The sequence below is a fragment of the Gouania willdenowi genome, chromosome 4 (genome assembly GCF_900634775.1).
Source record: "Gouania willdenowi chromosome 4, fGouWil2.1, whole genome shotgun sequence".
Classification (NCBI taxonomy): domain Eukaryota; kingdom Metazoa; phylum Chordata; class Actinopteri; order Blenniiformes; family Gobiesocidae; genus Gouania; species Gouania willdenowi.
In genome coordinates this window covers 22,439,049-22,455,241 of record NC_041047.1, presented here as the reverse complement: position 1 = coordinate 22,455,241, position 16,193 = coordinate 22,439,049, and the positions used below count along the sequence as shown (strand labels likewise).

General features: G+C 39.8%; 1 protein-coding gene across 4 annotated transcripts in view; it reads left to right on the top strand.

The window, feature by feature from the left end:
• rgl1 (ral guanine nucleotide dissociation stimulator-like 1) overlaps positions 1 to 15,947 on the top strand; it is a 34,661-nt gene extending 18,714 nt beyond the window's left edge. The window contains exons 2-18 of one of the 4 annotated variants that reach the window (XM_028444601.1): positions 1,292 to 1,402; positions 3,909 to 4,117; positions 4,203 to 4,277; positions 4,382 to 4,572; positions 4,668 to 4,792; positions 4,875 to 5,090; positions 5,967 to 6,070; positions 6,228 to 6,312; positions 6,467 to 6,556; positions 9,218 to 9,304; positions 9,506 to 9,538; positions 11,062 to 11,183; positions 11,462 to 11,551; positions 11,678 to 11,882; positions 12,791 to 13,042; positions 13,138 to 13,252; positions 14,549 to 15,947. In XM_028444601.1, coding sequence (XP_028300402.1) covers positions 1,292 to 1,402; positions 3,909 to 4,117; positions 4,203 to 4,277; positions 4,382 to 4,572; positions 4,668 to 4,792; positions 4,875 to 5,090; positions 5,967 to 6,070; positions 6,228 to 6,312; positions 6,467 to 6,556; positions 9,218 to 9,304; positions 9,506 to 9,538; positions 11,062 to 11,183; positions 11,462 to 11,551; positions 11,678 to 11,882; positions 12,791 to 13,042; positions 13,138 to 13,252; positions 14,549 to 14,736 — 2,298 coding nt within the window. In that variant the 3' untranslated portion in view covers positions 14,737 to 15,947. The remainder of the gene's footprint in view (positions 1 to 1,291; positions 1,403 to 3,908; positions 4,118 to 4,202; positions 4,278 to 4,381; positions 4,573 to 4,667; positions 4,793 to 4,874; positions 5,091 to 5,966; positions 6,071 to 6,227; positions 6,313 to 6,466; positions 6,557 to 9,217; positions 9,305 to 9,505; positions 9,539 to 11,061; positions 11,184 to 11,461; positions 11,552 to 11,677; positions 11,883 to 12,790; positions 13,043 to 13,137; positions 13,253 to 14,548) is intronic. The other 3 variants (XM_028444602.1, XM_028444603.1, XM_028444604.1) reach the window with 3 other exon arrangements.
• The last annotated feature ends 246 nt before the right edge of the window (positions 15,948 to 16,193 follow it).

Sequence of the window (16,193 nt, the reverse complement as noted above, 5' to 3'; positions counted from 1 at the left end):
CGTTTCCCAAAGATCACACTTTTCTTTGTTGTTGTTGTTGTTGTTGTTGTAATAAACCATCTTGTGCTCTGTGGGTCACTCTGTGTTGCAGACTGTGAACTCAGCAGCTCGGGCCGGCCTGCACAGAGCTCCCACTATTGTTTTGGGAGTGTGTGTGGACGCCATGACTCATGCACTGATGTATTTTATCTGTCTCTGTGCCAGTTTGCCTCCCAGCCAGTCTACCAACATCAACCTTGGGTGACAAGGAGAGAGACAGAGAGGTTGGAGACGTGATATACAAGTAGACAACTCCAAGGCCAAAGCAGTGTGTTGCAAGTTGGCTTCCTCCTCCAGATAGAATTATTTTTACTGGCCTTTCTTTTCTTTATTTTTACTTTTGCCTTATTGTCGTTTGAGCCTTTTCTCTATTTCTAGATCACATGTTGCTTTTTCAAACCAAAAATTATCGAGTCGTGAGAGGGTGCCTCTGACCTCCCATTGAGCCTTTTTGACGCCAACTTTGACCTTTGATCTTTTTGCTGGCAGCTCCTGCTTGAGGAATAGCCTGGACTTTGCATTGAGCTGTGGAAAAGAAAGTGAGAGCGATAATGGCCTCTGATGTGTGTATGTGCGTGAGAAGACATGGCCTGTTGGTGCTCATTTAGACTTTCCCGTCTCCCTGTCTCTCTTCGGCGTCTGTTGATGTCCTAACTAATCTTGTTTTCTGCTTGCATAAGACGTGTGAGCCGATTTCTGTTCCTCTGTGTTTACGAACTGGACTGGGAGTGAGTTATAGGAGCGGCAACAGACACGACACAGATTGTCCAGCCATGGCTCTGCATGACCAGCACAAGCGTGGATTTCAATGTGGCTTTGCTGTTGAGTCACACTTTTTCATAATCAAGAACTTAGATAATCCTATAGCAGAGAAGGCCATCCATTCTGACTCTTATCTGCAGCTCGACTGAGTTTCAAGAAAGCATTTGATCTTGTAGCCCTCAGCTGCACAGAGATGGGCCATGGTGAAAGAGATGGATGGGGAATAAAAGAGTAGGAGGGAGTGAGCCCTGGCAGGCTGTGGTTGTGGTGGGGGTTGGGGAGGGTGTCGGTCATTCTTAATAGTTTTACTGCACTTCTTTTCTTCGTGTTTTTCAAAGCTGTGTTTTTGACTCTGTCTTTTTGTTTACTTAAGCAGCCAAAGTTTAAGAAAGTTACTTCTTGCTATTTGGCAGACAGCCCCACAGCTTGGGGATTTCCAGAGATGGCTGTAGTTTCATTTAATAACCAATGTTGTGCTGTCCTCTTTCAGAGCTCAGTGCAGGACTGGGGGGAGGAAGTGGAAGAAGGAGCCATCTACAATGTGACGCTAAAGAGGGTTCAGATTCAACAGGCGGCCAACAAGGGAGCACGATGGCTGGGGGTGAGTCTTGATCATACCTTCAAAGAAGAGGACAAAATTCTACTGCTTTTTCCACTCACTCTGACTCTTACTGTGATAAAAGTTTGAGTTCAGACTAGTAAAATGAACAGTCTCTGCCATACAGGATTAAAGCTGTCTGCAGTGCTCGCTGATCTTTTCAACAGAACACGTCATATTCACTGTTAAGAATCGCACAACGTCTTTCTCTGTTGTTCCCCTCTGGAGCTTCAGTTGTTGCAACATTTGACCGTAAATTCTCCCGGTTTAAACAACACCTTTAACGCGACGGCTGAAAATCAACAGTTCCACCAGACATGGACTGTTTAGCCAAAGTATGTGATTTCCTGAATCCATCCGCTGCCAAGAAAAGAAAGCGCTCTCCTGTGCAGTGTTTCCCAACCATGTTTGACAGTAAAGAGAATAAAGGCCTTTCTTTAACCTCAAACTTTTCCTTGCCAAATTTGAGATGTAGCTGTTCCTTCCCCATTTGTTCGCATGATATTATTGAAGTATTATGGTTTAACTTTAGATACTGGGATTTTCTCTCAGCAGATTTAGTGGGTTTACAGTCAGTGTATGTTTTGCTCATTGATTTTTGCATTCAGAGAAATATATTGAAAAACATCAACATGAGTGGTTGTTTTATTTCATCTTAAAATGAAAAAATAAGATTGATTTTCAAGGCCTTTTTCTTTATCAGGGTCAAGAAGGGATAAAAACAACTTTGAAAACATGTTATTTTAAATTCTAAAACAAAAACTTGAAATGTTAGAAAACAGAAACACAAAAAAAAAAAAAAAGCCCATTTTTTCATACTGTGCTATCAGAAGTTGCCGTTTTTTCAAAGTAAGAGCGCGTTTGAGGACGTGCCGTTGGACATGGATCAGTACATTGTTTTTCAAAACAACAAAAGACAAAAGCTCTTCCACCCCACTTTGGTGTCATAGTGTGCAGAGATTTTTGTAAATGACCAGCCATGTTTTGCCATGTCAAAAATGACATCAGAGTAAGGTTCCAAAGACATTTTAGCCTGGGCTAGAAAAACTACAGGTGGAAGTCATAAACACATCACCGTCCTCATACGTATTTTTACTTTAAAAATGGCATCTTCATCATATGATATGACATGATTTGGGAAACTGAAAATTAACTTGATTTTTTTAAATTTCATTTATCCCTCCTCGACCCTGATAGATAAAAATGATAGATAACAGCTTTGTGGGTAAACACAGCACTAACATTGAGCAAAAGCTACATTTGTGCTACTTAGAACAATGTGTTTGTTTTCTACAGTTGTGTCTATAGAGTGCAGCAGAATGATGACTAGTCCCTATTGAAACACGAGTATAATTACTATAAACAGTTGATTGTCTGTCTGAAGAAAAGCAGTTATAGTCAGTGCTGTGGCCCACACTGGGTCTGGTTGATGGGTGGGTGGATTTGGTTGCTAAGTGTGTGTATTTAGTGTGCAGTGTGAGAGTGCTGCTTGTGTTACTAATTGTACTGCAGATCACCTCACAAAGATAAATAGGCATTAGCTCTTTATCAGAAGGTGGTGGGAGTAGTTTGCTCTGCTGCTGTCCTCCTCTGTCTAAAGGAGGGTGGAGGGGCCTCGCTGTGATTAAAAGCAGATTGGAGCTTTTTCCTGTTGTAGCGTACTAACTTCACCCAGGTGTCTCTCTCTCTTGCTCTCTCTCTCTCTCTCTGTCGGGGCCACCTCTTATCCTGCCCCCCCCCCCCTCCCATGCCTGTTTTGTAACAACTCAGTTTATTACCCTGTTGACACAATAGTCGGACACATCTGGGAAAATGGTCCCGGGATGAAATCAGATTGTACTCACTTTTTCTTCTGGTTCTCTTTGTTTTTCATTGTGTTTGTTTACTGCTGTTTGAACCTTTCGTTAACGTTGCTGGGGACAATCGATCCCTAACTTTTTTTATAACATGGATAACAAGAGAACGAAGTGTGCAAACCTCCATAATACACCAATAATATCCTCTTTGTCAGCAATTGGCAGGTATCTGATCAGTGATCCTGATCATGGTAACATAATGATCACTCACACTCTAAAGGCTTGGAAGAAATTTGTAAGGATACAGTATGTCCAAATGTATGGGCACCTCCTTTTTTTCTAGTTAAATTATTTCTGGTTTTATAGCCTTCACTAATGAGAACTGGCTTTAAATTTGATGTAAATCTCTTTGGGTGGACTACAGATTTCTGTATTTATAACATGATTTATTGTCACTCAGTATCATATATTTCCAAAATGTCACATCATCTGTAACCACTAAGGGTCGTACTTCAATCTGAACAAAAATTAGCCATGTAGGTCATGTAGAAGCTTAGAAAAACGTTATTTGTTATGGTTACGGATGGAGATAGATGGACTGTCCAATCAACTTGCTTAAGATAGAATAGTCACGAATAGTTGTGATGTTAAAAACAGTGACTTCGGTGAACAATTCACGACAACAGTGAACAAATCTTTGTGTCTGTGTTCAGGCTGAAGGTGATCGCCTGCCTCCGGGCCACACTGTGAGCCAGCTGGAAACCTGCAAGATCCGCAGTATTCGAGCCGGAACACTGGAGCGTCTGGTGGAGACCTTACTCACAGCGTTTGGGGACAACGACCTCACCTACACCTCCATCTTCCTCTCTACCTACAGGGCTTTTGCCAGCACACAGACTGTGCTGCAGCTACTGCTCGACAGGTCAGCTAGAACTGAGACTTGGTCCATTTCTTAAAGCATAAAAGAACAAACTTATGTGAAGGGGTTTCTTTTTATTCCTTTCCAGATATGGGAATGTGGAGGAAAACCAACAGGGCACGAAGAGATGCCAAAGCTCTGGAACCAATGGAGCCATCAGAAAGTGAGACATATTGTTTTCTATGTGCATGAACAGTGATTTTTCGCTCTCAGCTGTGTTGTTGTCTTACCACACGTTCTCAAATGTCTCCCCATCATCTCTCCCAGTGTGTTGGCTTCCATCCTCCGCGCCTGGCTCGACCAATGTCCCGAGGATTTCCAGGAGCCTCCAGACTACCCCTGTCTGCACAGGCTGATGGAGTATCTGCGCACGGTTCTGCCAGGCTCAGAGAGTGTGAGACGGGCTGAGAGTTTGCTGGAGCAGCTGCAGGGTCAGACCAGCATGGATGACGTGGACGGTGTGTGTTTTCTGAGACATTACTCAACTGTTGGAAATATTCCTCAAATTCAATAGCACTTCAAGGTCTTAACGTTGGTGCATGCCTGCTTTTAGCTGGTTTCCATGGCAACACATCCTTCTGCTTGGGGGAGGAGGAGGAAGTGGAGATCGAGGTCCAGGAAGATTTCATGTCGTTTGAGACGGACGTGGTGGCTGAGCAGCTGACCTACATGGATGCAGTGAGTGAAAGAAAAGGCAGGTGGAGGCTGCGTCCACGAGTCCTCCTGCTAACGTCTGGTTTGTTTTGTGTTTTGGTGTCAGTTGCTTTTTAAAAAAGTTGTGCCCCACCACTGCCTCGGCTCCATCTGGTCTCAGAGGGATAAGAAGCACAACAAGCACTGTGCTCCCACCATCCGCGCCACCATCACTCAGTTCAACGCTGTAGCAGCCTGTGTGGTCAGCACGGTGCTCAAACATCGGCAGATTCGGCCGCACGTCAGAGCGCGCATCATCCAGCGCTGGATAGACATCGCTCAGGTTAGCAATGGGGCTGCCTTTAGATCAATAAATCGGGTTGACTCTGGGCAGGGTTTGGGTGAGTTATATTGCATAATTGATCATTAATTACAATTATGGCGTAATTGGAATTGTAAATTCTCAAAGTGTCAGTCTTGGTCCCAGTCATGAGACCGAAAATTATAAAAACTATAGAAATAAATCTATTCAGTAGCCACTAAATCAGTGTTTTTCAACCTTGGGGTCGGGACCCCATGCAGGGTTGCCTGAAATTTCTGTATAAATGAAAATTGATTTTTGACAGTTTTTAATTTTTATTCTTTAAAAAACATTCACTTTATGAAATATCTAGTTAAACTAAAAAGCAGTAAAAAAAAAAAAAAAAATGTATAAATATATATATACAGTATATGTTATCACTCGTTCATTCCATCATTATGTTGTTTATAAATAGTTTTACAAGCAAAATGCTGTAGTCGGACAAAGGGGGTACAAGTTTGAGAACCACTGAATTAGATGATACATAATGTTTTTTTGCGTATTTTTAATTTTGATATAAGACATGCATCAAAACTGAGCCTTTATCATAAGAGATGCTAACAGAAGGCTAACACGAGAGGAAGGTTACGTTTTATTGAGTTATTTATTTCAGACCCAGTAATTGTGATTAATTGTAGTTGAACTTTAGTAATTGAGAACGTTGTATTTGACTTTCAGGGGATTAAAAAAAAAACATAATTTAATTGTAATTTGGAAAAATGCCGGTCACTGTAATTGTAATTGAATTGTAATTGAACATGGACATTTGAAAATGTAATTGTAACTGAAAAATGTAAATGACCGCAACCCTGATTCTGGGTCTTGAGTATCTCTCTTTATAATGTGTTCCTTCTTCAGGAGTGCCGAATACGGAAAAACTTCTCGTCTCTAAGAGCCATTGTGTCGGCGCTCCAGTCCAATCCCCTGTACAGACTGAAAAGAGCCTGGGCATGCGTGCACAAGTAAGCCCAACTCTTCCCTCTAAGACAATAATCATTAAACCAGCTTTGATTAAAGATCAGCATTTTAGGGAATTCAACACGATGTGGTTACTGTTTGTTTTGGTTTGAGCTGCTGTGCCGTTTCCCGTTGTTTGACCTAAATCTATGCTTGATGTAGAGACAGCATGCAGACATTTGAGGAACTCTCAGATATTTTCTCAGACCACAACAACTATCTGACCAGCAGAGAGCTACTCATGAGGGTGAGTTCTACCTGTGTTAGTTTGGATTTACATCCTCCGTTAAACCAACGCTAACGTCTATAAACACAGACTTGAGTCCCTAAAAACATTCCTTCATTTTCCAGCATTAGTTTTGTGAACTAAAGCTTTTTTTTTTCTACTGCTTGCCCTACAGGAAGGCACATCAAAGTTTGCCAGTCTGGAGAGTTTTGCCAAGGAGCATCAGAAGCGCAGCCACAAACGACTGCAGCTGCAGAAAGAAATGGTGAGACAGACACAGGCTGCTACTAGCTACAGGGTTTCCTCTGAAGGAGCTCAACTGGAGCTCTACGGTACTAAAAAAAAAACACGTGACTCCAAAACAATATACTGTCAGTTAAATCCTGCCCTTTTCAAACAAGATGATTGGCTCTGTTTACTCTCTGTCCAATATCTGGAAAAGAGTTTTCACCGTTTAACTTTAATTAGAGGGTAAGATAATAAGGAAGGCTAGCCTTAAAATAACAAGTTCAGATGAACTACGCCTGGGCCCATGGAACATCTCCGCGCCAAATATCACGTACCACGTTCCCCAGAATTCAAATAACTCGGTTCCACCTAGTAAAAGAAATCAAATTGTACGACGTAAAATCTTAATCTACGTTTAATTGCCTTTGATACGGTATATCACACGACTATATTTTGATAAATTTAGAAATTATCGGAAAATGAGGTGGGCCCCTGGGCCCCTCATCAAATTATGCAAGGCACAATCATAATCTACATTGAATTACTTTTGAAACGATATGTCACACGACTATGTTCCCATTAACTTGTAAATGACCAGAAATGGGGGGTGGGACAAAAAACTGCATTTCGATCTAAAGAGAACGAACAGAGTAGTAGTCATTTGAATAATGGCACCCCCGTGACAAGTACGTTGTAATGGGCCCCATTTATTTATTGGTATGTGCCAATGATTCGGTACCACCAACCGTCATAATATTTGACTCGCAAATAAATGCAAACCAAAAATCGGGCTCCGAGTGTCGTTGCGTACACAATAACAGAAGAGTAACAATTTTAACTAGTGTACACAACAACAAAAAGAACAAGAAGAAGAACAAAGTGAGTGGCGTTTTGAGCCCGGTAGCCCGGCCTAAGGATGTAGGAAATGTTTAAGTTTCAATATGCAACATTTAGTTTTTCTAATTTACGCAATAGTTTCATTTTCTGCATTTCATAGAAAATCACCACGTTCCTGTTTTACTTGCTACTAACAAACAACTTTTAAGTAATCATAAAACATGTAATATTTGTAAAATCCACCTTGCGTTTTTGAAAACATTTCATATATATATATATATATATAAAACATACCACTGACCATACACCAAATCTTCAACACTTAAAAACAATTGTCACAATGTATCAGTTAAATGAAACATTTAAAGATGGTTAATTTAGTACTAAAACTTTTTCACATGCAGCTGTATTTATCTGTGAATGGGTTTGGTCCAGAATACATCAGTGACATGTTAGTCAGGTATGAACCCAGCAGGTCTCTCAGATCTATGGACACAGATCAGATAGTGGAGCCCAGAGTTCACAGTAAACATGGTGATGCTGCTTTTAGTTGTTATGCTGCAAAGAAGTGGAACAAACTGCCAGTGGAGCTGAAGTCAGCATCCAATGTGAACATTTTTAAATCAAAGTTAAAAGCACTTTTTTTCTCTACTGCATATGATTGAGAGAGAGATTTTTTGTCATGTTGTTGATGTAATGATGATTTTACTGATGATTTTAATTGATTTTACTGATGATTTTAAATGTTCTTATTGATTTTAAACAATTGAATGTTTTATCATGTAAAGCACATTGAGTTGCCTTGAGTATGAAATGCGCTATACAAATAAATTTGCCTTGCCTTGCCTTGCCTTTATTCTAACCCTATTAAGTACTAACTAGTGTCTAGAGCTCCTGGGGGTCCCTAACATGGTCCACGGGCACCGTGTTGGTGACCCCTGCTTTAAAGGCTTGGAAGAAATTTCTATCCCCATCAATAGCAATACAGACGGTCCAAATGTATGGACACCTGAAATGCAGAATTCCAAATGCAATCTGGATAAAACTCGGTGAAGTCGTTGAGTAATTAAATTAGAATTCATAAAGATCGGTCAATTACAAACTGAGATGTTGATTTTCTTAAATATCGATGATGAGGAGGAAGGGATTTTTTTTTATTTTTGAAACTAATCCAGAATCAGTGTATTGATCCAAGTCCACTCCAAATGTAAAGGAACTTCCATGGCTTACAAACAATAAATAAACGCCTGTAAAAATATTACACCCTTAGCTGAGGTAAAAATCCTAAAGTCTCCAAAAAGTGCAGTGTTGAATATTATGCATGAAATACAGTTACTGTAGGTTTTATTCCTAAATAGTTAAACATCCACAGGGTTTTTCAACACTTTGTACACGTGTTTTTAAAAGGATAATTAATAATGAGGCTTTAGAATATAAATGTCAAACTCAAGGTCCGGGGGCCAAATCTGGCCATTTAGAGCATCTGATTCAGCCCGCAGGAGAAAGTGAAAAACAACAAAGAAAACATGAATCATTGTATACATTACCAAATAATTCAGTTGTAAATTGTTGTTGAAAGAACTAAAAAAAAAAATCCAATCAATCACGGACATTTAAGTATCTTATTATATAGATATTGTTGACGCCTTCCATACTTTATATCTCAACTTATAACTGGAAGTACAAACTTGGGCACATTAATGTTAAAATGATTCATTTTATTACCTAAAATTATTAAGTTGTGATTGAACTGGTCCATATTTGGCCCTGGAGCTAAAATGAGTTTGGCGCCCCTGCTGTACAATGTGAATGTTCCAATTAAACACACTGGTTGTTAAACATTGACTGTTTCTCTGCTCAGGGAGCAATGCAAGGAACAATACCGTACCTGGGGACGTTCCTCACTGACCTGACCATGTTGGACACGGCCCTGCCTGATCTCGTGGAGGTAAACACCTGCCGATGGTGTTTATATGTTTATATGTGTGCGTGCACTTTGTGTGTGTTTCCGCGGGATGTAAGTTTCCATAAGCATGTGAGGAATTTTGTTGGCTCGTACTTTTGGTGGTCCACCTAAAGCTGTTTGACTAAGAAGCCCCTGGTATGTGAGGTCCAGCGTCTGACAGCGTGCGCTTTGTGTTTCCCTCAGGGCGGTTTGATCAACTTTGAGAAGAGACGCAGGGTGAGTGCGGCACGTGTGGATTATCCACGCCAGGTGGACAAAATGATCATCTAGTTCAGTGGTTCTCAAGCGTTTTAGGCTCAAGTACCCCCTTTCTCTTACTTTTGAATCAAAGTACCCCCTTTGTCCGACGAGAACATTTTGCTCAGCATTCTGTGAAAACACAACAATAGAGCATAATGATGGAATAAATGAGTGATAACACACCTTTTAAAGAATCTCATTTTGTAAATAAGTGGAATGAAACAGTATTTAGTGTCTCCTGAATAGATTTATTTCTATAGTTTTTATTATTTACGGTCATGTCCCTCCTGATGTGGGACCAAGACTAATCAAGATCATTTCTATCATCATTTTGTGTGTTTTTGGTGTCATTTTGCATATTTTGTTGGTGTTTGTCTGTTCTTTTTATTAGTCGGTATATTTTTCTCTTATTTTGTGTGTTGTTGGTAATAGTGTGTGTGTATTTTTGGTGTCGTTTGGTTCTTTCTTACGTCGTTTTGTATGTTTCTCTGTTATTTTTGTGTGACCTTGTGTATTTTTCTCATTTAGTGTGTCTTTGTTGTCGTTTAGTGTGTCTTTGTTGTCGTTTAGTGTGTCTTTGTTGTCGTTTAGTGTGTCTTTGTTGTCGTTTAGTGTGTCTTTGTTTGTCGTTTAGTGTGTCTTTGTTGTCGTTTAGTGTGTCTTTGTTGTCGTTTAGTGTGTCTTTGTTTGTCGTTTAGTGTCTTTGTTGTCGTTTAGTGTGTCTTTGTTGTCGTTTAGTGTGTCTTTGTTGTCGTTTAGTGTGTCTTTGTTGTCGTTTAGTGTGTCTTTGTTGTCGTTTAGTGTGTCTTTGTTGTCGTTTAGTGTGTCTTTGTTTGTCGTTTAGTGTGTCTTTGTTGTCGTTTAGTGTGTCTTTGTTGTCGTTTAGTGTGTCTTTGTTGTCGTTTAGTGTGTCTTTGTTGTCGTTTAGTGTGTCTTTGTTGTCGTTTAGTGTGTCTTTGTTTGTCGTTTAGTGTGTCTTTGTTTGTCGTTTAGTGTGTCTTTGTTGTCGTTTAGTGTGTCTTTGTTGTCGTTTAGTGTGTCTTTGTTGTCGTTTAGTGTGTCTTTGTTGTCGTTTAGTGTGTCTTTGTTGTCGTTTAGTGTGTCTTTGTTTGTCGTTTAGTGTGTCTTTGTTTGTCGTTTAGTGTGTCTTTGTTGTCGTTTAGTGTGTCTTTGTTGTCGTTTAGTGTGTCTTTGTTGTCGTTTAGTGTGTCTTTGTTGTCGTTTAGTATTTTTCATTTTTTTTATTATTAATCAGTATATTTTTCTCTTGTGTGTTTTTGTTTTGTGAGTTGCTGATAATTTTTAGTATGATTATTATTTGTAGCTAAAATTAAACATTATAAAACACCATATTTTTTAATGCTTTCATTTGTTAATTTTCCTTTCTCAAGTGCCCCCTGTAGTGCCACCACGTACCCCCGTTTGAGAAACACTGATCTAGTTGACTGACGTCTGAGGCTATCTAACCAACGTAGGTCACTTTGCTCTTCTTTGTGCAGGAGTTTGAGGTGATCGCTCAGATCAAGCTGCTCCAGTCGGCCTGCAACAGCTACTGTCTGACGGCAGAGCCGGCGTTCCTGCGCTGGTTTAAGAGCCAGCCTCAGCTCAGCGAAGAAGAAAGGTACCGCTTCACTCTCTCCATCCTTATCCATGTCATAACAATCAAATTAGTGCATGAGTCCTGGTCTGTTGGACCCATTGTTGACACACAAATGCACAACAGAAGCTCTTTCTCTCCCTGCTGATCTCATGCCATGTCCTCACCCCCCCCCCACCGCTCCATTGTTGGAGTTGTTTTTCCTATCGCTCGCTGACTTAGTTAATCCTCCGACCTCTGTGTGCACGTTGGGCTCATGCTTTGTGGTGTTAGCCGTTAACATTGGGACTCTCACTTTGCAGCTACGCCTTGTCTTGTGAGATCGAAGGTCTCGGCGAAAGCAGCCCGACGTTGCCCAAACCTCGGAAAAGTATGGTGAAGAGACTCAGCCTGTGAGTAAATCCAGAAAGAAAACTTAGAAAAGATGTTCCCACACTATGAACCAGTTATAGATGTGATGTTGACGATGACGTGCTCAGGATGTTGTTTATTTTAATAACACTTCCGCTGCTGTGCAGGTTGTTTCTGGGAACAGAAAGTACTTCAGCCAGTTCTCCGGTCAGAGAGACTCCTCGCTCTCCTCCTACTGGCAGCTCAGGAGAGAGCATGGACTCAGTCAGCGTGTCCTCCAGTGACTCCAGCAGTCCTTCAGACATCGAAGGACTCGCCACGCCCACTCACACGTCCGACTCCCTGCAAAACAAGGTGGATAACCAAACAATGGTTAGCTTGATTATTGTGACGATGCCTCATATTAAATGTGTAAATATTAAAATAGGACTTCCCCGCGACCCTGAAAAAAGGAACAAGCGGGTCTGAATATGGATGGATTGAAATAAGACTTCCTAAAATTCTCATGTTTGCTACATTGATTTCCAATTTAAATTCACTTCACAAAAGTGATGAGTAAAAACTAGCACTCTGCTAAAAGGTTGTAGGTTCAATTCCCACCAAGACCAAGGTCTTTCTGAGTGAATGTTACATTTCCTAATTAACTGTAACTTGCTTTTTTTTTTAGCAAAGATGGGCAATATTATTGTCCGATATTCGCCATAAAATTTCATATCAGTATATACTATGTATATTTATATATAATAAAATGTGAACTAATGGTAGGTTGGTGGGGAGGGTATCTGTGTAATGTATCTATAAAGGTAATTGAAAAGCTAGTGTTGGACAATAAAAAAATAAATATTTTTGGCAAAAAGCCAAAATGCAACATCCCTGTTTTTAATTTTATTTGTTTTATAGGATAATCCAGTTTCCTTCTGTGGTCCAATAACTATTATATTGGGTTCATTTAAATGGGCTAATGATGTGTTACTAGATGGCGAATAAGCAAAAATATAATATTTGATGACTATACTATAATAAATCTCATTAAAGAAAATGTTTCTCCAAATAAAGATGACTTGGTAATATTTTAAGATTTAATTTATTTAGACAACTGTTCCTCAGGAAATCCTGTCAACTGCCAGTCTTCATCAGAGGAGTCTGCTTACCGCTTTGATGTTTTCTTTTGAAGTTTCCTTGACTTCCCGCAATATTCTTTTTGATAATAAATAGTGCATTGAGTATTTATTTTATGGCCCTTTGTATAAACTGTATTGTCCATACCTGTGTGTCCTCAGCTGTCCGAGTCCTCCTCCTGCACTTCACTGCACTCCATGGATACCAGCTCCTCCACAGCCAGTGTCACCATGACTCCAACCTCTCCCTCCATCATTGGACACCCCTGCCTCCACAGGCGCTCCATCTCTCTCACTCCCTTGTCTCCGTCCTCTCCGAGTCCAACTCCAGCTTACAACACTCAGGTGGACGACGCGTGCATCATCAGAGTCAGTCTGGAGCACGGCAACGGCAATTTGTACAAGAGTATAATGGTAAGAACATGACTTTGCTGCCTGTTATGGTCAGGATGGACTGTAAACTGTAGATGGAACCTGTGTAAACTACTGTGTCTGTTGTTCTGAAATAGTTGACGAACCAAGACAAGACCCCAGCTGTCATTTCCAGAGCCATGGCTAAGCACAACTTAGAGGTGGAACCGGTGGAGGGATATGAGCTGGTGCAAGTCATCTCTGATGAGAAAGGTATTAATACAAACAGTGGCTTATTCACCTACATCTGCATTTATATTTATATATAAAGATAAATAAATAAAAACAACTAGAGGCTCTACTGTGTTTAGATAAAAGTAATTCAAAAGCATGGAATAAGAATGTTCTTATCCTACCACTATAACAATAGAAAAACCAATCACATATTTATTTTTTTAATGATCTATAATAGTAATATTGTCCAGCTATATGCTGCTACTTCATAACTATCTGCGCAACTTCCTTTGTGATGAACAGATAAAATACAATTAAAGTAATTAGCTTTATGTTAATCCATACATAAAGTTAAGTGCTGCACACCTACTGGATATCCACTTATAGACTTTCACAATAAGAGCCTGAATATACAGTAGGCTGTACTCAAGTAATAAGCTGGTCATTTCAACACATTTTAGTTGGGGTGTTTGAAAAATCGATTCGGCGATATATCGCGATATTGCGGCGCGCGATTCTCAGATCGATTCAAAATGCATCCATATCGATTTTTTTTCTTTTTACCTTTATTAAACCAGGAAAGTCATTTCTACTACAGGAGACATTGTAACCTGGGCATGTTGACCAGCTTGTGTTTTTTCAAAAAAGTCAAAAAAATGGTAAGATGTAAGAAAAGCTTGATATGAAACATATTTTAACAATTGTTAACTACATATGTGTAGAACTGTAACATGGTTCCCCCGTTTAGCGTTAAATTATAATTGACCATTTATATAGAGTTTTCATGGCAATTACAATTGCAAAGTAAAATATCTAAACTCAACTAAAATTTAATCATGATTACGACTGCGACAGATTTTTAAAATTACAATTGACCCCAACCCTGTGTATTATTAACTGTCGTTCGCTAAATTGGAGCTATGTTGGCATTTTGTGGGTTAGGTGGAGGGATCTAGTGGGGTTATGTAGAGTTAGGGTTAGGTTAATTAAGGGTTAGGTTAACGAATGACACTTAATGACAGCCTTCATGACACCTTATTCATGCTAATGACAGGTGTCATGTCATAATAATGACAGTGTAATGTCAGCCTTCATATACTGTATATAACTTCAAGTAAAATGTTACCGAAAATGTTTTACCAACATTGTAACCTATACAATCAAAAAGAGAAAAATTAGTACACCTTTTTATTTTGTATTTTAACATTTTCCAAATCAGTGGTAGCCTACATTCATATACTTCAAATTGTTTCACATATTTTGGTAAAAAAAAAAAAAAAAATCCCATCTTTGACATGAAGAATAAAAATGTTTTCTTTTCTTGGTTCCATTCAGAACTGGTGATTCCTGACAACGCCAACGTCTTTTACGCCATGAACACGTCGGCTAACTTTGACTTCCTGCTGCGTGTGCGGGGCTCGGCCGGTCGGCCCGTGCAGCTGCGGAGCCGCTGCAGCTCCACGCTTCCTCGCACACAGCACTGCTCCAGCCTCTCGCTTCGACTCAGCAAGGTCACACTGTGACCTTCACTGCCGTGCCCCACAGTCCCCCCTCACACCACTAACTCAGGGCAGCTCAGACTGGGAATGATGGGAGAGATGAGGAGGAGAACTTCACTGACTGCTTTCTCTGTTGATGTTCCCTCCATCCTCCTCCTGCCTATGGCTTTGTGGATGTAAAGGTGTGACTGCTGTGCCAGTCGGACTCTCCTTATTGAATCCTGAGGCCTATGCCTGAGTGGAACAGCGACCCCGTGTGGCCTTCACTCATTACAACACATTTTTGCACATGTAGGAGCAGCTGAACTCCTGACCTCCAACAGTATTCTGATGTTGAATGAACTCCTGTTTGTCCTGCGGAGCTGAAGCTTTACTTTGGCCTTTTCTTAATGAATGAACGAACCATTAACAGTATTCTGAATGAAATGAATAGATTGACAGGAGCTGTGGTGACTTCTGTCTGTCTGACTGATACACAGTGTGTGTGTGTGTGTGTGTGTGTTCCCTGTCCCTCTCATATTGTGAGCTGTGTGATGAACGCACTGTTATGTGCATTCTGATTGGTTCCTGTACTTGGTTTTATCAAGTCTGAGGCAAATATTATTGAGATTCTGTGTTGCCTTCTGTTGCCTTCTGTGTTGCCTTCTGATCCGGGAAGATGTTCTCCTCCATCATCACAACTCATCCTAGAGGAGAGAGAGGAAGTCTAGCGGGGGGAGCAACACGTGAGGCGTCTCAGTCTGATGCATATTTGTACCTCTCTACCCTTCATTATATGAACTATACTAGAGTTGCACTTGTCAGTTGGTAGGAGATACCAATAATGGGATGTGAAAACAGAAGAATGGGTGGACCACTGCTCTATGGGGCGCCGATTCTAAAGTTGCACATGCTAAAATAATCAGCAACATTTAGCAACAAAATCACATTTAAAAAATGTATGTGAATTTTTTTTAATGTTACTTTTGACCAGATTAACAGCAATATTTGTGAAATTAGTGATTATTTTTCTTGTAAAAATATGTCAATTTTATATTTAAATATAAATGTCAAATCTAAATGTTGAATCTAAATGTTAAATATAAATGTTACGGGTGAAACTAAATATATAGTTAATTTGCAAATTCACTGTTTAGATTTAGCATTTAACGTTTAGATTTAACATTTGTATTTAAATGCAACATTTAGAATTAATGTTAAATCTAAATGTTAAATATTGACAGTATAGTTTTATGAGAAAAAATATCACAAATTTCACAAATAATGCTGTAAATTTGGTCAAAAGTAACACAAAAAAAATCACGTTTTTTTTTTTTTTTTTTTTAAATGTGGTTTGCTGCAAAAGGTCTATTTCAGCATGCACAACTTTAAAATCAGCGACCCATACTGCTCCTTCTGTACTCCAATGAGTTTATATCATTGTTTATAATTGTTGCTTTTTACATGTTTTTTGTAACAGATTTTAGAACCATGTGTCAGCG